Here is a 21,336-nt window from a genome sequence, read left to right on the forward strand (position 1 = left end):
AAACAACCGCTTGGGAATTCACGCGACTGTCATGAATTCCCACTCAGCAGTCGCGTGAATTCCCACTCACCTGGTTACTCCACAAGATACGGTGGCCCGACAGGAACGACGAAAACACCGAACATACACAAACAATAAATATATACATACGACGTGACACTCTATATCACATGATAAAAACAAAATGACATTTTACATTCTCATTTTTTAATTATTGTGTATCTAAAGTTGAGTTAGTACTTACTATTGGATATTTGTCGTTTCAGGTGATAGTTCACCAAGAATAGTTGCCGCGGAGATCTTCATGAAAATCATTGATAATGGTAGGTATTATCTACATGTTTGTACAATCAATAAAGTTACATAATAGTGTTATTTTACAAGACGATATGACGTTACCACGTTAGCACTTTATCTTTAGATATCGATTTCGTATCACGTAAAGACAGGAAGTAGGTTAGAATAAAACAATTGACCGATATAAGATAGAAAACAAAAATGCTAATGGTTAAATCAACAGACAACAAAGAAAATTGATACAACCTCCTGATCGTGAAATTCGTTATAGACATAGCTGTTGGATTTTAGTGGACATGATACAGTATCGTAGACAAACGTAATGTAGCATGCTGGACTAAAGAAAACTAATGAATGAGAACACAATATCAGGATAATTCTTAATTTCGGGTGTGTGTACAATTTTGTTCCAGAACATGCTAGGTATGAAAACAAACAGGGTAGGTGTATTAAAGAACTGTGCTAGATCGTGTTGTCGTAGTGCTGTATAACACTATACTGGTCATTAGGACCGATAGAAAACAAAAATAATGGTTAAATCAACAGACAACAAAGAAAATTGATACAGATTACCAGACGTAACAAAGTGACATATACGCCATACTGGTCATTAGGACAGATACACAGACTTAACAAAGTAACATATATACACCATACTGGTCATTAGGACAGATACCCAGACGTAACAAAGTAACATATATACACCATACTGGTCATTAGGACAGATACCCAGACGTAACAAAGTAACATATATACACCATACTGGTAATTAGGACAGATACACAGACGTAACAAAGTAACATATATACACCATACTGGTCATTAGGACAGATACACAGACGTAACAAAGTAACATATATACACCATACTGGTTACTAGGACAGATACCCAGACGTAACAAAGTGACATATATACCCCATACTTGTCATTAGGACAGATACCCAGATGTAACAAAGTGACATATATATGCCATACTTGTCATTAGGACAGATACCCAGACGTAACAAAGTGACATATATACCCCATACTGGTTATTAGGACAGATACCCAGACGTAACAAAGTGACATATATACACCATACTGGTTATTAGGACAGATACACAGACGTAACAAAGTAACATATATACGCCATACTGGTCATTAGGACAGATACACAGACGTAACAAAGTAAAATATATATGCCATACTGGTCATTAGGACAGATACCCAGACGTAACAAAGTAACATATATACACCATACTGGTCATTAGGACAGATACCCAGACGTAACAAAGTAACATATATACCCCATACTTGTCATTAGGACAGATACCCAGACGTAACAAAGTAACATATATACGCCATACTGGTTATTAGGACAGATACCCAGACGTAACAAAGTAACATATATACGCCATACTGTCTTTCTTTATCGTAAACGTTTGCTTTGTACCAAATTGTGTTGTAGTATCTAGTCCACAACTCAATCTATTTAACAGATAGCAGAGACGAAATAATATTTAAATATTGTAAACCAAATCAACATAACTTAATACTAGAGAACGTAGAAATATGACTGGTACATCTTAAACCTTGTGTAACTTCAAAGAGTAATGTTTAGAAACCCTTGCTGTAGTATCTAGTCCACAACTAGTTAACAGATAACAAAGATAAAACGTTATTTTGATAGAGTAAACTACACAAACATAACCTAATGGGACATCTTAAACCTGGTTATAACTACGAAGGACAGTGTGACATTTGTTCACCTCCTACTGATTGCTAAATAACACTGTTACAGGAGGACGTGTTCGCACGGGCAAGTATATTGTATATACTTGGATAGTTATATTAACGCTGCCTGGTTCTGCATTCATGTTGTATCCTCATTATCAGTAGCTTTCTCGAGAGCTGTGCGATAATCTGGTCTGGATTCATTCCTGTTACATTGCTAACTCTATCAGCATATTGTTAGATCTGTGTAGCTAACACTCTGAAATAAGGAATGTGGTGATCATCTCTTCTGTGGTCATATCATTGTTATATTACCGTAAACGCCATTGCGCTTATGTGCGTAACGTATTTATTCGTTACGTTTTTATGTGTCACTGTCGAGCTTGTCCGAATGCGTTATTCCTTGACAAACACAATGTAGTATGTTAGTATACGACGAATGGAACTTGTGGTATTGTATCTGTCCATGAACTGGTGACGTGTACATGACATGTTGCCATGTCAGTAGCCGTACATGTGACACTAGACATCAGAAAATAATCATCTCTCTAAGAAATGTTAAATTACGTCTTCTTACCTGATATTTAGAATTCACAACATCAGATACATTACACCTGGTGAAATATCACACAAAATGTTTCATTGATCTTAACGCTGAATACACAGTATATCTGCATCAAGCTGCTTAGTCTGCTTTTTTGTACAGCATTGTAATCTACACAGCAATTGATTTATATGGTGAAGGATAACTGTGACTTTTTACCTTATTGTTATCAGGATATCTTTGCTCATCAGGCATATGATCTTACATCACCCAAATCATTTCATTAATCTTAAATGGAATGGACATAATTTAAAGATTCCTTTTATCACGCTATATACTTGTCACTTATACGGAAACTTTTCCCCTTGTCCGTGTGACGTTATGATGCATAGAACGAATTGATGTCGATCATTGCTTTATTGACATACCCTGACATCACAATGTCATTATAACCAGTTCATACTTATACTATTATATGGACATCTGTAATGAATAACATCGCAATCATTTAATTAAAATATTCATAGATTTGTGCTGCGTTCGCTGGTCATGTTTACTCTCTAACACACGGTTTGGTATGATTGCGAAAAGCTAGTCACTTGTCGAAATCTAACCAACATTTTATGTGTATGACCTCAATGCTACTCATTTATTTTGCTGCAATGAATGCATGTTATCATGTATTTGTTTAGTTTATACACTCCCTAGTCGAAATAAATGTTAATATTGTGTTTTATTTATCATGGAACTTGTTTTGTCTTATTTACATAAAAAAGGCTTCATTTAACAGTACTTAAGCGTATTTGAATGCATTGTAATGGGTGAAGTATTTCAACAATTTTAGTTTTCTTTTCTTCCTTTTCCCTTTGTTTTTATTGAAGTTAGTGATAAGTGTTTATCTTTGTTTTTATTTTCATTAATGTATTTTAAACATCATGTTTACTTTTTCAGTATTACCAGCAGACAACCTACAAACGTGATTACGACGTAAGTACAACGAGCAATCATTGAAATAGGAAAGTTTATATTGATCATGTTCATGCAATGTTATCTCCCTTGTTCAAGTTATGCAAATAAGTTTTAACATACACGACAATATTTTAAGTGGAAACATCGTGAATCGTGTAATGAACGAAGAAGTGTCTTGAAGTTAATCTAAAGCTATACTTAATTTTGAGGTTTGTCGTTACCTGCAGGCCACGTTTCAATTCATACACATGTACTTGGTGTTGTTCTAGAATTTCTGATATCTAAAAATTACTAAAATCCTTTAATCATGGGACTACTGCACCTCTCCGGTTAGATTTTGATATTTCTGGCGATAACTTTGGATTTTCCTCAATCGCCTCATAGTCTTCAAACGTTAAGCCCTTAGTATCATTGAAGGACGAAACAGCTGTATGATGTAGCATCACTGACGAGTCCTAGAAGGACCGAACAGCTGTATGATGTAGCATCACTGACGAGTCCTAGAAGGACCGAACAGCTGTATGATGTAGCATCACTGACGAGTCCTAGAAGGACCGAACAGCTGTATGATGTAGCATCACTGACGAGTCCTAGAAGGACCGAACAGCTGTATGATGTAGCATCACTGACGAGTCCTAGAAGGACCGAACAGCTGTATGATGTAGCATCACTGACGAGTCCTAGAAGGACCGAACAGCTGTATGATGTAGCATCACTGACGAGTCCTAGAAGGACCGAACAGCTGTATGATGTAGCATCACTGACGAGTCCTAGAAGGACCGAACAGCTGTATGATGTAGCATCACTGACGAGTCCTAGAAGGACCGAACAGCTGTATGATGTAGCATCACTGACGAGTCCTAGAAGGACCGAACAGCTGTATGATGTAGCATCACTGACGAGTCCTAGAAGGACCGAACAGCTGTATGATGTAGCATCACTGACGAGTCCTAGAAGGACCGAACAGCTGTATGATGTAGCATCACTGACGAGTCCTAGAAGGCAACACTGACGAGTCCTAGAAGGACCGAACAGCTGTATGATGTAGCATCACTGACGAGTCCTAGAAGGACCGAACAGCTGTATGATGTAGCATCACTGACGAGTCCTAGAAGGACCGAACAGCTGTATGATGTAGCATCACTGACGAGTCCTAGAAGGACCGAACAGCTGTATGATGTAGCATCACTGACGAGTCCTAGAAGGACCGAACAGCTGTATGATGTAGCATCACTGACGAGTCCTAGAAGGACCGAACAGCTGTATGATGTAGCATCACTGACGAGTCCTAGAAGGACCGAACAGCTGTATGATGTAGCATCACTGACGAGTCCTAGAAGGACCGAACAGCTGTATGATGTAGCATCACTGACGAGTCCTAGAAGGACCGAACAGCTGTATGATGTAGCATCACTGACGAGTCCTAGAAGGACCGAACAGCTGTATGATGTAGCATCACTGACGAGTCCTAGAAGGACCGAACAGCTGTATGATGTAGCATCACTGACGAGTCCTAGAAGGACCGAACAGCTGTATGATGTAGCATCACTGACGAGTCCTAGAAGGACCGAACAGCTGTATGATGTAGCATCACTGACGAGTCCTAGAAGGACCGAACAGCTGTCCTAGAAGGACCGAACAGCTGTATGATGTAGCATCACTGACGAGTCCTAGAAGGACCGAACAGCTGTATGATGTAGCATCACTGACGAGTCCTAGAAGGACCGAACAGCTGTGTGATGTAGCATCACTGACGAGTCCTGAAACAGCTGTATGATGTAGCATCACTGACGAGTCCTAGAAGGACTGACGAGTCGAAACAGTTGTATGATGTAGCATCACTGACGAGTCCTAGAAGGACGAAACAGCTGTATGATGTAGCATCACTGACGAGTCCTAGAAGGACCGAACAGCTGTATGATGTAGCATCACTGACGAGTCCTAGAAGGACCGAACAGCTGTATGATGTAGCATCACTGACGAGTCCTAGAAGGACGAACAGCTGTATGATGTAGCATCACTGACGAGTCCTAGAAGGACGAAACAGCTGTATGCTGTAGATTCTCTGACGAGTCCTAGAAGGACCGAACAGCTGTATGATGTAGCATCACTGACGAGTCCTAGAAGGACCGAACAGCTGTATGATGTAGCATCACTGACGAGTACTAGAAGGACCGAACAGCTGTATGATGTAGCATCACTAGTCCTAGAAGGACCGAACAGCTGTATGATGTAGCATCACTGACGAGTCCTAGAAGGACCGAACAGCTGTATGATGTAGCATCACTGACGAGTCCTAGAAGGACCGAACAGCTGTATGATGTAGCATCACTGACGAGTCCTAGAAGGACGAAACAGCTGTATGATGTAGCATCACTGACGAGTCCTAGAAGGAACAGCTGTATAGCATCATGTAGTAGCATCACTGACGAGTCCTAGAAGGACCGAACAGCTGTATGATGTAGCATCACTGACGAGTCCTAGAAGGACCGAACAGCTGTATGATGTAGCATCACTGACGAGTCCTAGAAGGACCGAACAGCTGTATGATGTAGCATCACTGACGAGTCCTAGAAGGACCGAACAGCTGTATGATGTAGCATCACTGACGAGTCCTAGAAGGACCGAAAAGCTGTATGATGTAGCATCACTGACGAGTCCTAGAAGGACCGAACAGCTGTATGATGTAGCATCACTGACGAGTCCTAGAAGGACGAAACAGCTGTATGATGTAGCATCACTGACGAGTCCTAGAAGGACGAAACAGCTGTATGATGTAGCATCACTGACGAGTCCTCCTAGAAGGACGAACAGCTGTATGATGTAGCATCACTGACGAGTCCTAGAAGGACGAAACAGCTGTATGATGTAGCATCACTGACGAGTCCTAGAAGGACGAAACAGCTGTATGATGTAGCATCACTGACGAGTCCTAGAAGGACGAAACAGCTGTATGATGTAGCATCACTGACGAGTAGAAGGACGAAACAGCTGTATGATGTAGCATCACTGACGAGTCCTAGAAGGACCGAACAGCTGTATGATGTAGCATCACTGACGAGTCCTAGAAGGACCGAACAGCTGTATGATGTAGCATCACTGACGAGTCCTAGAAGGACGAAACAGCTGTATGATGTAGCATCACTGACGAGTCCTAGAAGGACCGAACAGCTGTATGATGCAGTTAAATTCATTGTTTGGCTCTACTGCATCTTACTCTAAACTTGCATTAAAAGGTTGCATTCACTTGGGTGTCTTTTGTGCAATCATTGATATATCAATTAATGGTCACTTGCTACAAATGCCAATCTAGGAAAATGCCCAATATCGTTAGTATTCAATGAATCTTTGCTAACGCCAATAGATTTTACAAATGAAACCCAAGTATACGATGCTTTTCAAAACAAGTTATACAGCCCAATCAAACAAAGGATTAATTTATTCATTGTTTTCCCAGTAACCTAATTCGGAGGAGGGAGGGGGTATTCTATGTTATTCGCCCTATCGGTAAGGCTAAAACATCAATTTAGTGATATACAATGTTTTATGTTACCTGGTCGTTCTCGTTGTGTATGATTATAAAACACTACCTATGTAATACGAGCACCGTACTTTATTCATTGATGTATGTTTGTAATTACGAGTTTGTAATTTGGAATGTGTTAGTTTCTAAAAATGCTTTGCAGAAAAAAGTTGTTTAGAAACAATTTAATTGTATTTAAAGAATAACCTTCTAAAATATTTATCTGACGTAAATGAATAAAACATACTACCACACCAGTCTAACCACTCCATAACCACAAACGTAGCACTATACATTAATTTATCACTTACTTTAATTAAATCGATTGGGATAGAATTGGCGTTCCAATACAATATAACAAAGAACACTTTGACACTTATGAACACATCATCTCCCCACAATAAAAAGACCGGATTACGGCTACATAGCCTTCACACATTTAGTATTGGCAGTGGGTTTTGTCGGTCAGACTGGTGGAAGTCTTTGTATTGTTTTGGCAGAGTTTTACAATATACTTATTATGTACCTTGTTATTGTCTAACTACTGATAAGGTTACAATTCATATTTATCGTTTATATTGAATTTGTTTGCGATTAATAAGCATTATTTATTTAAAACATGTATAAATGCACTGGTTTCTTTCAATATTTCCAATATTTTTGAGAGTCGTAAAGGGTACGTTTACAAAGTATTACATGCAAGTAAAGGGTGGTGGGCATTCTCCCAATATATACATATGGCCACAGATAGCAGATCACCGATACACATGATTGTAATCGCACACAAGTGTTTAAACGCCAATACCGATATTATGCCGTTAACGCTTTATGTAATACATGTACTTGTGTTAGCAAGACTATACACATTTGTAACACATATGTGTTATATATACATATATATGTTATAATATTCCTGTTAGTAAATATTTCCCAATACGTGATACGTTTGTGCGCAGTATCATATGTGTACATAATTTATAGCTAGCATTAATTTACATAACATTATACAATATTTCCCTCCCCATGGCGAGTTCCATTACTTTGTGTTAAAACATTTCACCGGTGTACGTGTTGTTACTTTGTGTTAAAACATCACACAGGTGTGCGTGTTGTTACTTTGTGTTAAAACATTACACAGATGTACGTGTTGTTTCCATTCACATACTTCCTCTGATTGAAGATGATACAAAAGACACGTTATAATACAAATTTAGTGTTAGATGAAATAGAACAAACCAATGAATCACACTGCATGATACAGCTGCTTTGTCCTTCTACGCCATGTCAGTGATGCTAAGGGTCTAAATGTTGAAGCCCAACAGGCGACTAAGGAAAATACAGAGTGCAAAATATCAAAATTTAGATTAGGTAATGCACCTGTTCATAATTCAATAAATTTGTTTTCTTATATCTGATGATTTCAGTAGAGCCTCAAGTCCATGTGTATATCTTATTTAAGTCGTGTCACTATTGGACTTTAGGCGTTGTATTGATTTCCTTCTATATCTGTAAGTACTCGTGTTGATCTGTGGTCGCCATAGTGTTTCTATTAGATACGCGCTGTTAATCTAGTAAAGTGAACTAATTACAGTAAACACGGTTACCTTGTTTTCATGTTACATTCTCTATGTGTGTTGAAACGTATCTTAAATCCTGCTTGTATGACAATGACTAAAACATTGGTATTGGTATCAAGAGTGTGTGACATTTAAATCTATTAACGAAATAGATATCTTAACATTACAGCTATAAAATATGGAATCGTGATTGCTTATTATAGAATGTAAGTTGTAGCGAATGTTTGTGTTAGAAACTCAATGGCGTCAGTTGCCTTGAATTCATTATAGATATTTAAAGCTATATATATATATATATACGCTTTGCAAACCTTGTATTGTCGCGGGATACCCTATGTTTTGTCCAGTTAACATGCGAGACGAGATACATATATACCGTGTGACTTATAAACGCCAGTTAAGTGACTTCCGGCTGATGTATATCTGTATGGTTTATCACTAAATGGATAAATCAGTGGTTCATTTTTAGACAGAATAGACCGACCTTGAATGATATAGATAATCAGACACCAAATTTTATGTCCGACTTAAATATTCACTTAAAATACTTCTGTATATAAGGATTAGTAATGGTTTAGGTCTGGCTGAAATAAAGTCATTTTGCAAAAAAAAAAAAAAAAAAACAAAACAAAACTCACAAAAAACAAGATTCACAAATCGGGGGCACCAGCCTTAAGACATGTATAATGCCAAGTATTGATTGATACGTTAGGTAATGGTGAGATATACGTGTGAACATGTACTCAGTGTCACATGGAGGAGAGAGTAGGCTAGGGTGATAAATCGGGGTAGATTACCAGTACATATTGCGGTTAGTTTATGTACGCTATCAAATGTGTATGCAACATATGGTTTTTACCCTAAATAAACTACTACAACCTCCAAATCAAAACGATTTTAAACCAATGTTATTGACTGTTCTATAACCATATATCTCAATACTATTAACACAGGTGTAATTCTTATAAGGTTTGTGTTTTCACTAGTATTAGTACAGTTGTAATTCTGACAACGTTTGTGTTCTCAATAGTGTTAGTACATGTTTGAAATATAAAACTTTATCGAAGAGGATACTTTTCACAAAGAACATAAAAACTTTGTCTTTAAGTATATATTGCAATTCATAAACTTTTGTTTGTTTGCAGAGGTCTCCCCGAGGGCGGCCTTCGTACAGAGACTCCTCACCTCATGGCGGATACTATCAGGAGGGGCCACCACGCGTAAGTTTGTACACGTGCACACGTCATAAACACAGCTTACAAGAACAATACTAGCATGTACATTTTTGAATTGATATCTGAAGATTATTAAATAGGTTTTGTGTTTATATTTGCTGGTGTACTATACAATAAGATCAGGCAGGGGTCGTTAATGAAGACTCATTCAGATATATGGGAATCTTATTTATGGATTAGACAATAACTTGTAATAACATACCCGGTGACTTTCCCTTTTTAATCTATACGATATAGACATACAACATGTAGACATATATATTGTATATCCTGGATTGACAGGGAGATGAAAGATACTTCAGAGAGGCGCCCAGAGAACCAATAGATCGAGTAAGTATTCACAAAAAACAAAATCATAGTTCTGGGAAACGAAGGACAAGGTCTGTGAACACTTATATCTGGGACGAGATCCCTAACGAACCAGTGGGGCCGTAATCCCAGGCAATGGTGGTAATCTAACAGACCTCGCACTTCCTCCCCTGGAGATCTCACTGCTTTGGAGAGTGTTCCTCTTGCTAGATCTTTATGACGTTTTCCTGTTTTCTTATTCCAACTGTCTAACATTTAGAAGAGTGTACAATGTGATTTCAACCAAAAGTAGTTAAGGAAATATCAGATGTAAATATCAGGAAACTTTGAAATCATTTGTATTTGTGATTCGTTTGGAAACAATATTGTTCGTTAGGAACTTTCTTGAATTTTCGTTTTTGACATTTATTACGACAAACCAATGTTTCTAATGCTTTGACATGCGTCACTATCGAGTCTTAGAAGGAAAAAACAATTGTATGGTGCGGTTGCTCATTTTAAAATCAATTTTGTTTTTTATTTTTTGTTTTCTTATAATTATCATTCGAAATTTTGTATTGAAATGTATTGCTCGCTTGTATTTTGTACAATCTTAAAGAAGAATTAAAAACAAATGTACAAACAGATGGACACAAACTTCCCTATATACAAATATTCTTAATCATATTTCACCTATTTGGTGCATAAAAACATCAACTGACTGACAAACTTGTAACGCAAGATTTCAAAAGATACAGGTTGATAAAAAATTATGTGGAAGTTTTATGGTCGTTTTAGTGACCTCATTGATAAATGTTCTTTTTCACTGTACGATATGAAGCTGGGCGTGTTTGATGCGCGTTAGTTTGTCTGTTGGTTCCATTGTACGATATGAAGCTGGGCGTGTTTGATGCGCGTTAGTTTACTTGTTGGTTCCGTTGTACGATATGAAGCTGGACGTGTCTGATGCTCGTTAGTTTGTCTGTTGGTTCCGTTGTACGATATGAAGCTAGACGTGTTTGATGCGCGTTAGTTTGTCTGCTGGTTCCGTTGTACGATATGAAGCTAGACGTGTTTGATGCTCGTTAGTTTGTCTGTTGGTTCCGTTGTACGATATGAAGCTGGGCGTGTTTGATGCGCGTTAGTTTGCCTGTTGGTTCCATTGTACGATATGAAGCTGGGCGTGTTTGATGCTCGTTAGTTTACCTGTTGGTTTCGTTGTACGATATGAAGCTGGACGTGTTTGATGCTCGTTAGTTTGCCTTTTGGTTCCGTTGTACGATATGAAGCTGGGCGTGTCTGATGCTCGTTAGTTTACCTGTTGGTTCCTTTGTACGATATGAAGCTGGGCGTGTCTGATGCTCGTTAGTTTACCTGTTGGTTCCTTTGTACGATATGAAGCTGGGCGTGTCTGATGCTCGTTAGTTTACCTGTTGGTTCCGTTGTACGATATGAAGCTGGGCATGTTTGATGCTCGTTAGTTTGCCTGTTGGTTCCGTTGTACGATATAAAGCTGGACGTGTTTGATGCTCGTTAGTTTACCTGTTGGTTCCGTTGTACGATATGAAGCTGGGCATGTTTGATGCTCGTTAGTTTGCCGTTTGGTTCCGTTGTTCTATATTTCGTTCTCATTTGAGAACATGATATTACTTGGATTGACCAAGGTTTACATGACGGGTATCGTGGATGAAGCAGAAGTCGCTTACTCTTCCGGAACACCTATTCCGTGTAAAAAATCTTTCTTTTGTCATATTTCCCCAGTTCTATTGAAATTGAATTTGAATTATGATACTTTCACATGTTGGTATTTTATTGTTGTATGTTTTTGTATTTATTTATTTATTTTTTTTTTAAATATTTGTATTAGGCAATACCTCACTTACGTTACACGTAATTTTCAAAGATTAATGTTACACACCTAGGCTAGAATGTTGTGTTAGTTAAACACTTTTATCGTAGACACACGTGATTCAAAGTGACTGATATTATACGTAAATAGGAATATAGCTATATTGTGTATGAGGCACGTGATGAGGAGATGATGGAACTATAGAGAAAATTAATTAAGACATACAAATCACTTGTTTAAACAGCGATATGGAGACAATTCCCCTCGGCAGCCTATGCAACCGGGTGAAGCGTCCTATGCTGTAAGTATCTTTACACAGCGCTCTCCTATCGGATATTCTCCGTGTAGTGGTTATGTCTGCACTGACTAATTACCACCTAATGGGAGTTATCTTCCCTTGTGTATGTCTTGATGAGAACAAAGCACATGATCAAGAGGTGGTTCTCTAAAGTAGTCATTGATTGCCCCGATTTATCTCATTTAGTCGCGTTATAGAATTCCACTAATCGTGTTCTCCACTTACATCAAATGTAAGGTTACCAACTTCACCTCTAACACAGTAGAAAAATAATATATGCGCTTAAAATTCCACCCGTTTTAAATCAAATTTTCTTTGAGAACTTTACAAATTGAATTTGAATTGATTGCCATGCTTTTTGGCATGGTGCTTTATCAGTCCTTGTCAGTCCTCTTTTTATATTTCACACTACGGTGTCTGTCATTACGGAAAATGGTAGGCTGGTCTTACTTTTTACATTTCACACTACTGTGTCTGTCATTACGGAAAATGGTAGGCTGGTCTCACTTTTTACATTTCACACTACTGTGTCTGTCATTACGGAAAATGGTAGGCTGGTCTCACTTTTTACATTTCACACTACTGTGTCTGTCATTACGGAAAATGGTAGGCTGGTCTTACTTTTTACATTTCACACTACTGTGTCTGTCATTACGGAAAATGGTAGGCTGGTCTCACTTTTTACATTTCACACTACGGTGTCTGTCATTACGGAAAATGGTAGGCTGGTCTTACTTTTTACATTTCACACTACTGTGTCTGTCATTACGGAAAATGGTAGGCTGGTCTCACTTTTTACATTTCACACTACTGTGTCTGTCATTACGGAAAATGGTAGGCTGGTCTCACTTTTTACATTTCACACTACTGTGTCTGTCATTACGGAAAATGGTAGGCTTGTCTTACTTTTTACATTTCACACTACTGTGTCTGTCATTACGGAAAATGGTAGGCTGGTCTCACTTTTTACATTTCACACTACGGTGTCTGTCATTACGGAAAATGGTAGGCTGGTCTTACTTTTTTATCTCATGGCTACAGTATCTGTTATTACGAAATTATTACTTAACCCTTCCCGTTTGTTGGTCAGTCTGTTTATATATCACTACCATACATTCTACTATATCTGTTATCATCCATACCTCCTACTTTTGTAGTCGCTAGTTAGCCATATTTTCCACTTTTTTTTTATCTCAACCTAACCATGCTTTAATTAATTTGTTTCTACTTCGTTATGCATTTTCACTGTTTTTATATGTACCATAATAATTTACCTCACCTCACCTTGTACAGCATGTCGTGTCACCATTGCAGGTAATTTTCATTGATAAAACTACAGTTTAATGATCAACAATTGATTCGATGTAATTGTTTCTGTTCCACTGTAGAACGGTATATTAAGTTCATTCCGTTACGATAAAACAGAACGAGACATGAGGAATTCGTGAAGTTTAAGAGGGTTTACTATGGAGCTTTAAACATCGATACTGACGGCAACCAAATTGACGTAGTGTTATACCGAAAGGTCCTACACTTATCTATTTCCTGTATATTTCAACTCCCGAAGGTCATAAACGTGTCACATTTGTATAGTCTTTTGTAGAATATTGTAGAAAGGCATTGGGATAAAATCACCGAAGTCAAAGTCATACAGTAGATCATTGGTTGCTATCAAACAATATTAATGTCAAATTGTGTTGCAATGAAATGGATTTGTTGTCTGTGACCTAACTATCGCGATTTAGACCTTTTCCATATGCTTGATCATTTTATCGCTTTAGGATCCTCACAGATCCCCACATCATTCACCGAGATCACCGCGCCGTCAGCCACCTCTTTCAGACCGCAGGGTAAGTGAGACATAGAATACTGCATGGATAAACCTAAACATAAAGAGTAGCATCTGTAATTTAAATATTCGCACGCTCGCTTTCGTCATTCTAATTTTATATTTCATATTTTTACACAAACTGAAAGACAAGCTTCTGTGTCAAACGCTTCAGCAACAAAGCAATAATGAGTTCACTATACATAAGCCTTAACCAATGTAAATTGTGAGTGACGTAAGATCATCCAGGACTCGTTTATAATGTCAATGATAAACTAACCAGCAATATAACTGAGATAAGGTTGTGTTTTCAGGGCTATGATGGAGCTTCTCCTGTTCCCGGACTTAGTAACCCACGGCAATATCCCTATTATGATGTAAGTTGATAATACAACTCACGATGCCAGTGAAACTTCATGTTGGATGTTCGCATTTCGACTAAGCTAAGCTTATGTTGCAAATAAAATTGAGATAGCACGTTAACCTCCCGTTCTCTACAATCAGGCTGTATTTTGGCGAAGTCGTATTATACATGAAATTGTATTTCTTTTAAAGTTTGTACAATGACATGATGAATAAATTAGCGCGGATCTGTCAAACTGTAATACGAAAAGTCCAAGAGTGTATCAAAACTATTGATGTTTGTGTAATTGTCAGTTGGTTGATTATTCGGCCAAAAAAAGACAGTTGATGTTTTAATTGTAGGTTTCATCATAAAGCACTTAAGACATTGACTGTTCGTGTCTTTATTCATAAACGATTTCTAAGAGTCTCCGTTCTTATATTTTAGCTCTTCAGAAGTTGACATGATTTTCAAAATTTAAGTTAGAAATACATCTTGTCATCACGTGTAACCTGTTTTGTTATCCATACTTTTATATATTAATTCAGATGAGCCGAGAGGATCTTCCGCCTTTTAATACAGTAAGTACACAATGGAATCCATATATATTTCGCTCGAATCATTTGTGAAGTCTTATCAGCACCAATTTGTGTCTATCAGTTTATGATGATTTAGAACATTGTAACGTAATCCATGTGTAGAGTAAGTTAAATGTAAATCCATTTATGCTGTAAGAACTCTTTCTGTCACCGTAAATCTTTGTATATATTACATACCGTAAGGAACCTGTTATCATTGATGTTGAAATATATCAACATTTTGATTTGTATCATTTTTAAAAATGAAAGTTAATTGACTTATTTAAAAAACGAAACAAAATCAAACTAAAGTATAGTATAGTAGTGTATCTTAGTGCCATGATTTAAATGAAATTAATTCCTTTCAAAAAATATAAACTATACCCTCTAGACCATCAGATAAGTCGAATGTTTCCTTTGGTTTCGTCGACATCGACTTATCAGTGCTTTACTGTATATCGTCTATACCACCACCGTAAATTGCTAACGATATTTAAATTGATGGATATATGATTTCCATTGACTGATCGATGGTGACATAATGATATAATATATTGCAGTATGCAATCAACAGCACCACTCAGCATGACTATGGAGATGTGAGTACATTTTCTTTATATTTGATAAAGTTGGTTTATATCATAACGGTAGAGAAAAAAATCAGGATCTAAAATTTCCATTGTTTTCAAGGTTGTGTATCTTCACACACATACTGAACGGCCCATTGTGTTTATGTTTTACGTTTGTTTGCAATACGTTAAGGTTTCTATTCAGTAGGTAACTATGGAAATATGACTGTTTCTATGGTAACCTACATAGAGGATATAATACCGATGTATTTCCTCATTGACTTTGAATTTCAGTTTGATTCTAGAACAACACAAAGGGAATATGGAGACGTAAGTTTGCTATGTGGAAATTAAGTGGTAGACGATAGACGTTAGTGATTTAGTCTTTGGTTGCTTGAGTTATGTCCCTTAATATTAACGGTGAAATGCTTTACTTAAAAATGTTCTTAGTAATGGTCATAAATATCTCGACATTAATGCATGCGATAGCAGGGGAAGTACTTCTTATATATATTAGTTAGTTTAAACAATATTTATTTAATAATTCAACAATATTATACATGTACAAAATAGTAGGAAACAAAGCTTGACGCTTATATCAATTCACATATTATCAGGAACTCGCAAGCAAAGCTAGACTAGTATAAATATTTATAATATTAAAATATAGACAAAATATTCATTATTACTGTAAAGCCTTGATTTTGATCAATATACTTCTAGTGTAAGCCATATAATGGAACTTTTCTTTTATCAGTAAACATTGCAATATGAGCACTCGTTGATTATAATGTAACTTCACAAACTAAAAACAATTTTCTAAAAAGGATATTTACATCAATATCATACGTTCAAGTGCGAGATTCAAAATGAAATTATGGTCATCTTCCGGCATATCTAAATCCACTTCACCGATTGCATTTCTGAAATTATTTATTTACTTTTTAAAATTTTTTTTAATATATTTTCTCATAAACTGTATTTGTATTAATAATATGCATGTAGTGCATCTTGTTCTGTTGAAGTGACGTAATCAACAACTTACATGTTGCTTTTATGCAGTTCCCTTACACGGGACTTGCCTTATTGTTTTCTGGGTGCATGCTTTTGGAAAATTAAACTTAAAGTTAGGATTATTAGGATTGGTGCTGTTGTCAGACTTAAACTGGCGTTAAAGAATATAGCATAAGCAATGGTGTTCCAAACCAGAATCATGACAATCGTTATACCGTAATCATAGCATATATCAAAGATCATAAATGTAGTCAAAGATATTCTTTGCGTTTATCCCGGAGTCATGGAAATTGTCAGCAATAATAATGGAGATATAAAAATTGTCAGGGTTCATACCGGAGTCATAGAAATTGTCAGGGTTCATACCGGAGTCATAGAAATTGTCAGGGTTCATACCGGAGTCATAGAAATTGTCAGGGTTCATACCGGAGTCATAGAAATTGTCAGGGTTCATATCGGAGTCATAGAAATTGTAACAGTTTATACCGGAGTCATAGAAATTGTCAGGGTTCAAACTGGAGTGAAAGAAATTGTCAGGGTTCATACCGGAGTCATAGAAATTGTCAGGGTTCATACCGGAGTCAAAGAAATTGTCAGGGTTCAAACTGGAGTTATAGAAATTGTCAGGGTTGATAGCGGAGTCATAGAATTTGTAACGGTTTATACCGGAGTCATAGAAATTGTCAGGGTTCATATCGGAGTCATAGAAATTGTCAGGGTTGATAGCGGAGTCATAGAAATTGTCAGGGTTGATAGCGGAGTCATAGAAATTGTAACGGTTTATACCGGAGTCATAGAAATTGTCAGGGTTCAAACTGGAGTCATAGAAATTGTCAGGGTTCATACCGGAGTCATAGAAATTGTCAGGGTTCAAACTGGAGTGAAAGAAATTGTCAGGGTTCATACCGGAGTCATAGAAATTGTCAGGGTTCATACCGGAGTCAAAGAAATTGTCAGGGTTCAAACTGGAGTTATAGAAATTGTCAGGGTTGATAGCGGAGTCATAGAATTTGTAACGGTTTATACCGGAGTCATAGAAATTGTCAGGGTTCATATCGGAGTCATAGAAATTGTCAGGGTTGATAGCGGAGTCATAGAAATTGTCAGGGTTGATAGCGGAGTCATAGAAATTGTAACGGTTTATACCGGAGTCATAGAAATTGTCAGGGTTCAAACTGGAGTCATAGAAATTGTCAGGGTTCATACCGGAGTCATAGAAATTGTCAGGGTTCATACCGGAGTCATAGAAATTGTCAGGGTTCATACCGGAGTCATAGAAATTGTCAGGGTTCATATCGGAGTCATAGAAATTGTAACAGTTTATACCGGAGTCATAGAAATTGTCAGGGTTCAAACTGGAGTGAAAGAAATTGTCAGGGTTCATACCGGAGTCATAGAAATTGTCAGGGTTCATACCGGAGTCAAAGAAATTGTCAGGGTTCAAACTGGAGTTATAGAAATTGTCAGGGTTGATAGCGGAGTCATAGAAATTGTCAGGGTTAATACCGGAGTCATAGAAATTGTCAGGGTTCATACCGGAGTCATAGAAATTGTCAGGGTTCAAACTGGAGTCATAGAAATTGATAGGGTTCATACCGGAGTCATAGAAATTGATAGGGTTTATACCGGAGTCATAGAAATTGTCAAGGTTGATACTGGAGTCATAGAAATTTTTAGGTTTATACTGGAGTCATAGAAATTGTCAGTGTTTATACCGGAGTCATAGAAATTGTCAGGGTTCATACTTGAGTCAAAGAAATTATCAGGGTTGCTACCGGAGTCATAGTAATTGTCGGGGTTCATACCGGAGTCATAGAAATTGTCAGGGTTCATACCGGAGTCATAGCAATTGTCAGGGTTCATACCGGAGTCATAGAAATTGTCAGGGTTGATAGCGGAGTCATAGAAATTGTCAGGGTTGATAGCGGAGTCATAGAAATTGTCAGGGTTTATACCGGAGTCATAGAAATTGTCAGGGTTGATAGCGGAGTCATAGAAATTGTCAGGGTTCATACCGGAGTCATAGAAATTGTCAGGGTTGATACCGGAGTCATAGAAAGAGTCATAGAAATTGTCAGGGTTTATACCGGAGTCATAGAAATTGTCAGGGTTCATACCGGAGTCATAGAAATTGTCAGGGTTGATACCGGAGTCATAGAAATTGTCAGGGTTGATAGCGGAGTCATAGAAATTGTCAGGGTTTATACCGGAGTCATAGAAATTGTCAGGGTTCATACCGGAGTTATAGAAATTGTCAGGGTTCATACTGGAGTCATAGAAACTGTCAGGGTTCATACCGGAGTCATAGAAATTGTAAGGGTTTATGCCTCTATAAATTGAAATTTGTTGTTTCAGTTTACACAAAGACAGCAGATGATTAACGACATCAGAGCACGGGTAAGTTCAAAGAGAGAAAGCTATATTTGAATAAACAAAATAATATTTTACTACATTTAAATTGTATAAATAACGACCTAACATATATATATAATTCATTCGATATATATCTGTTATGATTTCTTTCTCGCAAAGGTTGAAGAAAAGGAAATACAGCGGTATATAATTAAGCAATATAATGACGATTAGTACTAGTCTGTTTACTTGACGTTCATGATAGCATTCACTCATTTTACGTTTTGTTCTTTCACAGGGGGACGCGGTGAGTTTTTACTTCAGTACTCCAACTAATATTTTCTGACACGTAATTCGTATTCGGTCTGTAATTAAAATTACATTATTAACGATCAGTGATGCGGTAATCTTTGTTGATCCCTGTACAGGTTTATACAAACGATATGTGATTCAGTTCAGTCAACTTTGGAATCTAACACGCGTTATGACAAATCAGTCCAATTTCTTATTTATTTACCAATAAAACTTATATCATGTAAATCCTGACCATACAATATTTCATTTGACATGTTATGTAATTAATTTTTGGTTGTGTTATTGTTACTTACGTGGTCTGATTCAGGATGATCTCCCTTTGATATGTTTAAATGTGTTTTACTAACCATTTATAACTTGTGTTGTCATTAACGATGTTATGTTTTGAATAGATGTGTTATTGACGTGATTCGCTGTGCATTATTTTTGCTAACATCACACAAACGGTTCACTCTCCTAGCTCCACCACAAACTTCGTTTTGTCAAATACACTGCGGTCCGCCCTTCCCCGCCCATTAAAGACAGGTAGCACCGAAAGAAATTTCTGAATTTTTTTATTCCATCAATGAGAACATATTCCCCACTATCACCTGCACGATTCGCTTTGAATTTTCCCTGTATGATACGATCACCTAATCAGTGTATATGGGATGGAGTTGGTATCAATCGTCTTTGTGTACTAACGTGATGATTAACTGAGTCATACAAATGAGAATAGATTGGACAGTGTAATAGACATACCTTCGATATTGATGCTGTCAAACTAAGGAAAAGTTTCTTGTCTGATATTTATTTATCAGTCTAAAACTTTTTAAATCAAACTACTTAAAGAAAGGTTGTTATTATAATAAACTATCGAATAATTGATATCAGCACAGGCGCATCTAATTCTAGATTTCTTTATCCTTTCGAATACGATATCCATGTAGGGTGACATTTGTTTGTATGTGGTTAGAGAATCGTATGATGGTAGACATAGATTGTATGATATTTTTACAAAGTCTGGGTGTGAATTAATACGATATCCGTGTAGGATGACATTTGTATGTATGTGGTTAGAGAATCGTATGATGGTAGATATATAGTGTTATAGTTCTATCAGAGGAATCAGGTCATGTTTTTGACAGCGTTACGTTTTTGTATAGACCATGAATAAGTCGTAGGGTGTTTTCACTGTATTAATTCTACTCTTTATTGATAAATTCAAATGACATTCACGCCTTTTGAGATATGAATACCTCTAAACATTTTCAGTGTTAAAATAGCTGGTTTTGTTATGATGAAAGAGGTGTACAGATATACAGTGTGTCTTTGTCGTTCCTGAATGAATGCTCTTTTGGTGTTTGTTAACCGATAAAGTAGGGACAAATATCTTGTCGACTTTCTGTTTGGTCACATGGTTAGTTCCGCAGCGAAGTTAGGGACCAGTAGGTTGGATACCGTTAGGTCTGTACACCTCGATCTAACACATACACAGCGTTAACAAAATGGCCACTCGAAATACTGGTTTACGTCTTGAACATATGGAAAGAAATCTCGGTTTCCATGACAACCGGTTGGAGCAGATACATGCTAGGAACGACAATCATTCAGCCAAGTTGCATGCTTTGCGACAGGAATTAGAGAATTTAAGGGCCGAGAATTACGTACTAAAGTCTGAAGTACATACATTGAGATCAAATCCTAATAATGCTACAATACTACCACAGGAACTTGCTCGAAGGTACGAATCAAAATATGACAGTCGACCATATTTCAACGAAAAGGACCCCCCTAGTTTCTACAGGGATTTACCACTTACGGATCGTTCGGGATATGATGTAGATCGCCGGGCTACAACGTTTGATGATGCTCCTTTAACGGACAGATCAGATCGAAACAGGCGTCACCGATCCCCGAGTCCTTCGCCGCGTCCACCTCCTCCCGCCAACGCATTTGAGGATATGTCAAAGGGACAGATGAGAAAGGAATTGGACAGAATTGAACTTCATGACGGCAATTTCAAACCTTATTCCCATCACAACTTGGGAGGAGGGGTAAGATT

General features: G+C 37.3%; 1 protein-coding gene across 1 annotated transcript in view; it reads left to right on the forward strand.

Moving 5' to 3' along the window:
• The first annotated feature begins 287 nt into the window (after positions 1–287).
• Positions 288–21,336, forward strand: part of LOC132561614 (uncharacterized) — a 43,777-nt gene continuing 22,728 nt past the window's right edge. The window contains exons 1-13 of the mRNA XM_060226312.1: positions 288–323; positions 3,506–3,541; positions 9,769–9,843; positions 10,141–10,188; positions 12,240–12,296; positions 14,075–14,143; positions 14,436–14,498; positions 15,013–15,045; positions 15,603–15,641; positions 15,906–15,941; positions 18,981–19,022; positions 19,276–19,284; positions 21,002–21,328. Of these exons, the coding sequence (XP_060082295.1) occupies positions 321–323; positions 3,506–3,541; positions 9,769–9,843; positions 10,141–10,188; positions 12,240–12,296; positions 14,075–14,143; positions 14,436–14,498; positions 15,013–15,045; positions 15,603–15,641; positions 15,906–15,941; positions 18,981–19,022; positions 19,276–19,284; positions 21,002–21,328 (837 nt within the window). The 5' untranslated portion in view covers positions 288–320. The remainder of the gene's footprint in view (positions 324–3,505; positions 3,542–9,768; positions 9,844–10,140; positions 10,189–12,239; positions 12,297–14,074; positions 14,144–14,435; positions 14,499–15,012; positions 15,046–15,602; positions 15,642–15,905; positions 15,942–18,980; positions 19,023–19,275; positions 19,285–21,001; positions 21,329–21,336) is intronic.

Source organism: Ylistrum balloti, unplaced genomic scaffold (genome assembly GCF_031769215.1).
Source record: "Ylistrum balloti isolate Yb309-2 unplaced genomic scaffold, AGI_CSIRO_Ybal_v1 Utg371242, whole genome shotgun sequence".
Taxonomy (NCBI): Eukaryota; Metazoa; Mollusca; class Bivalvia; order Pectinida; family Pectinidae; genus Ylistrum; species Ylistrum balloti.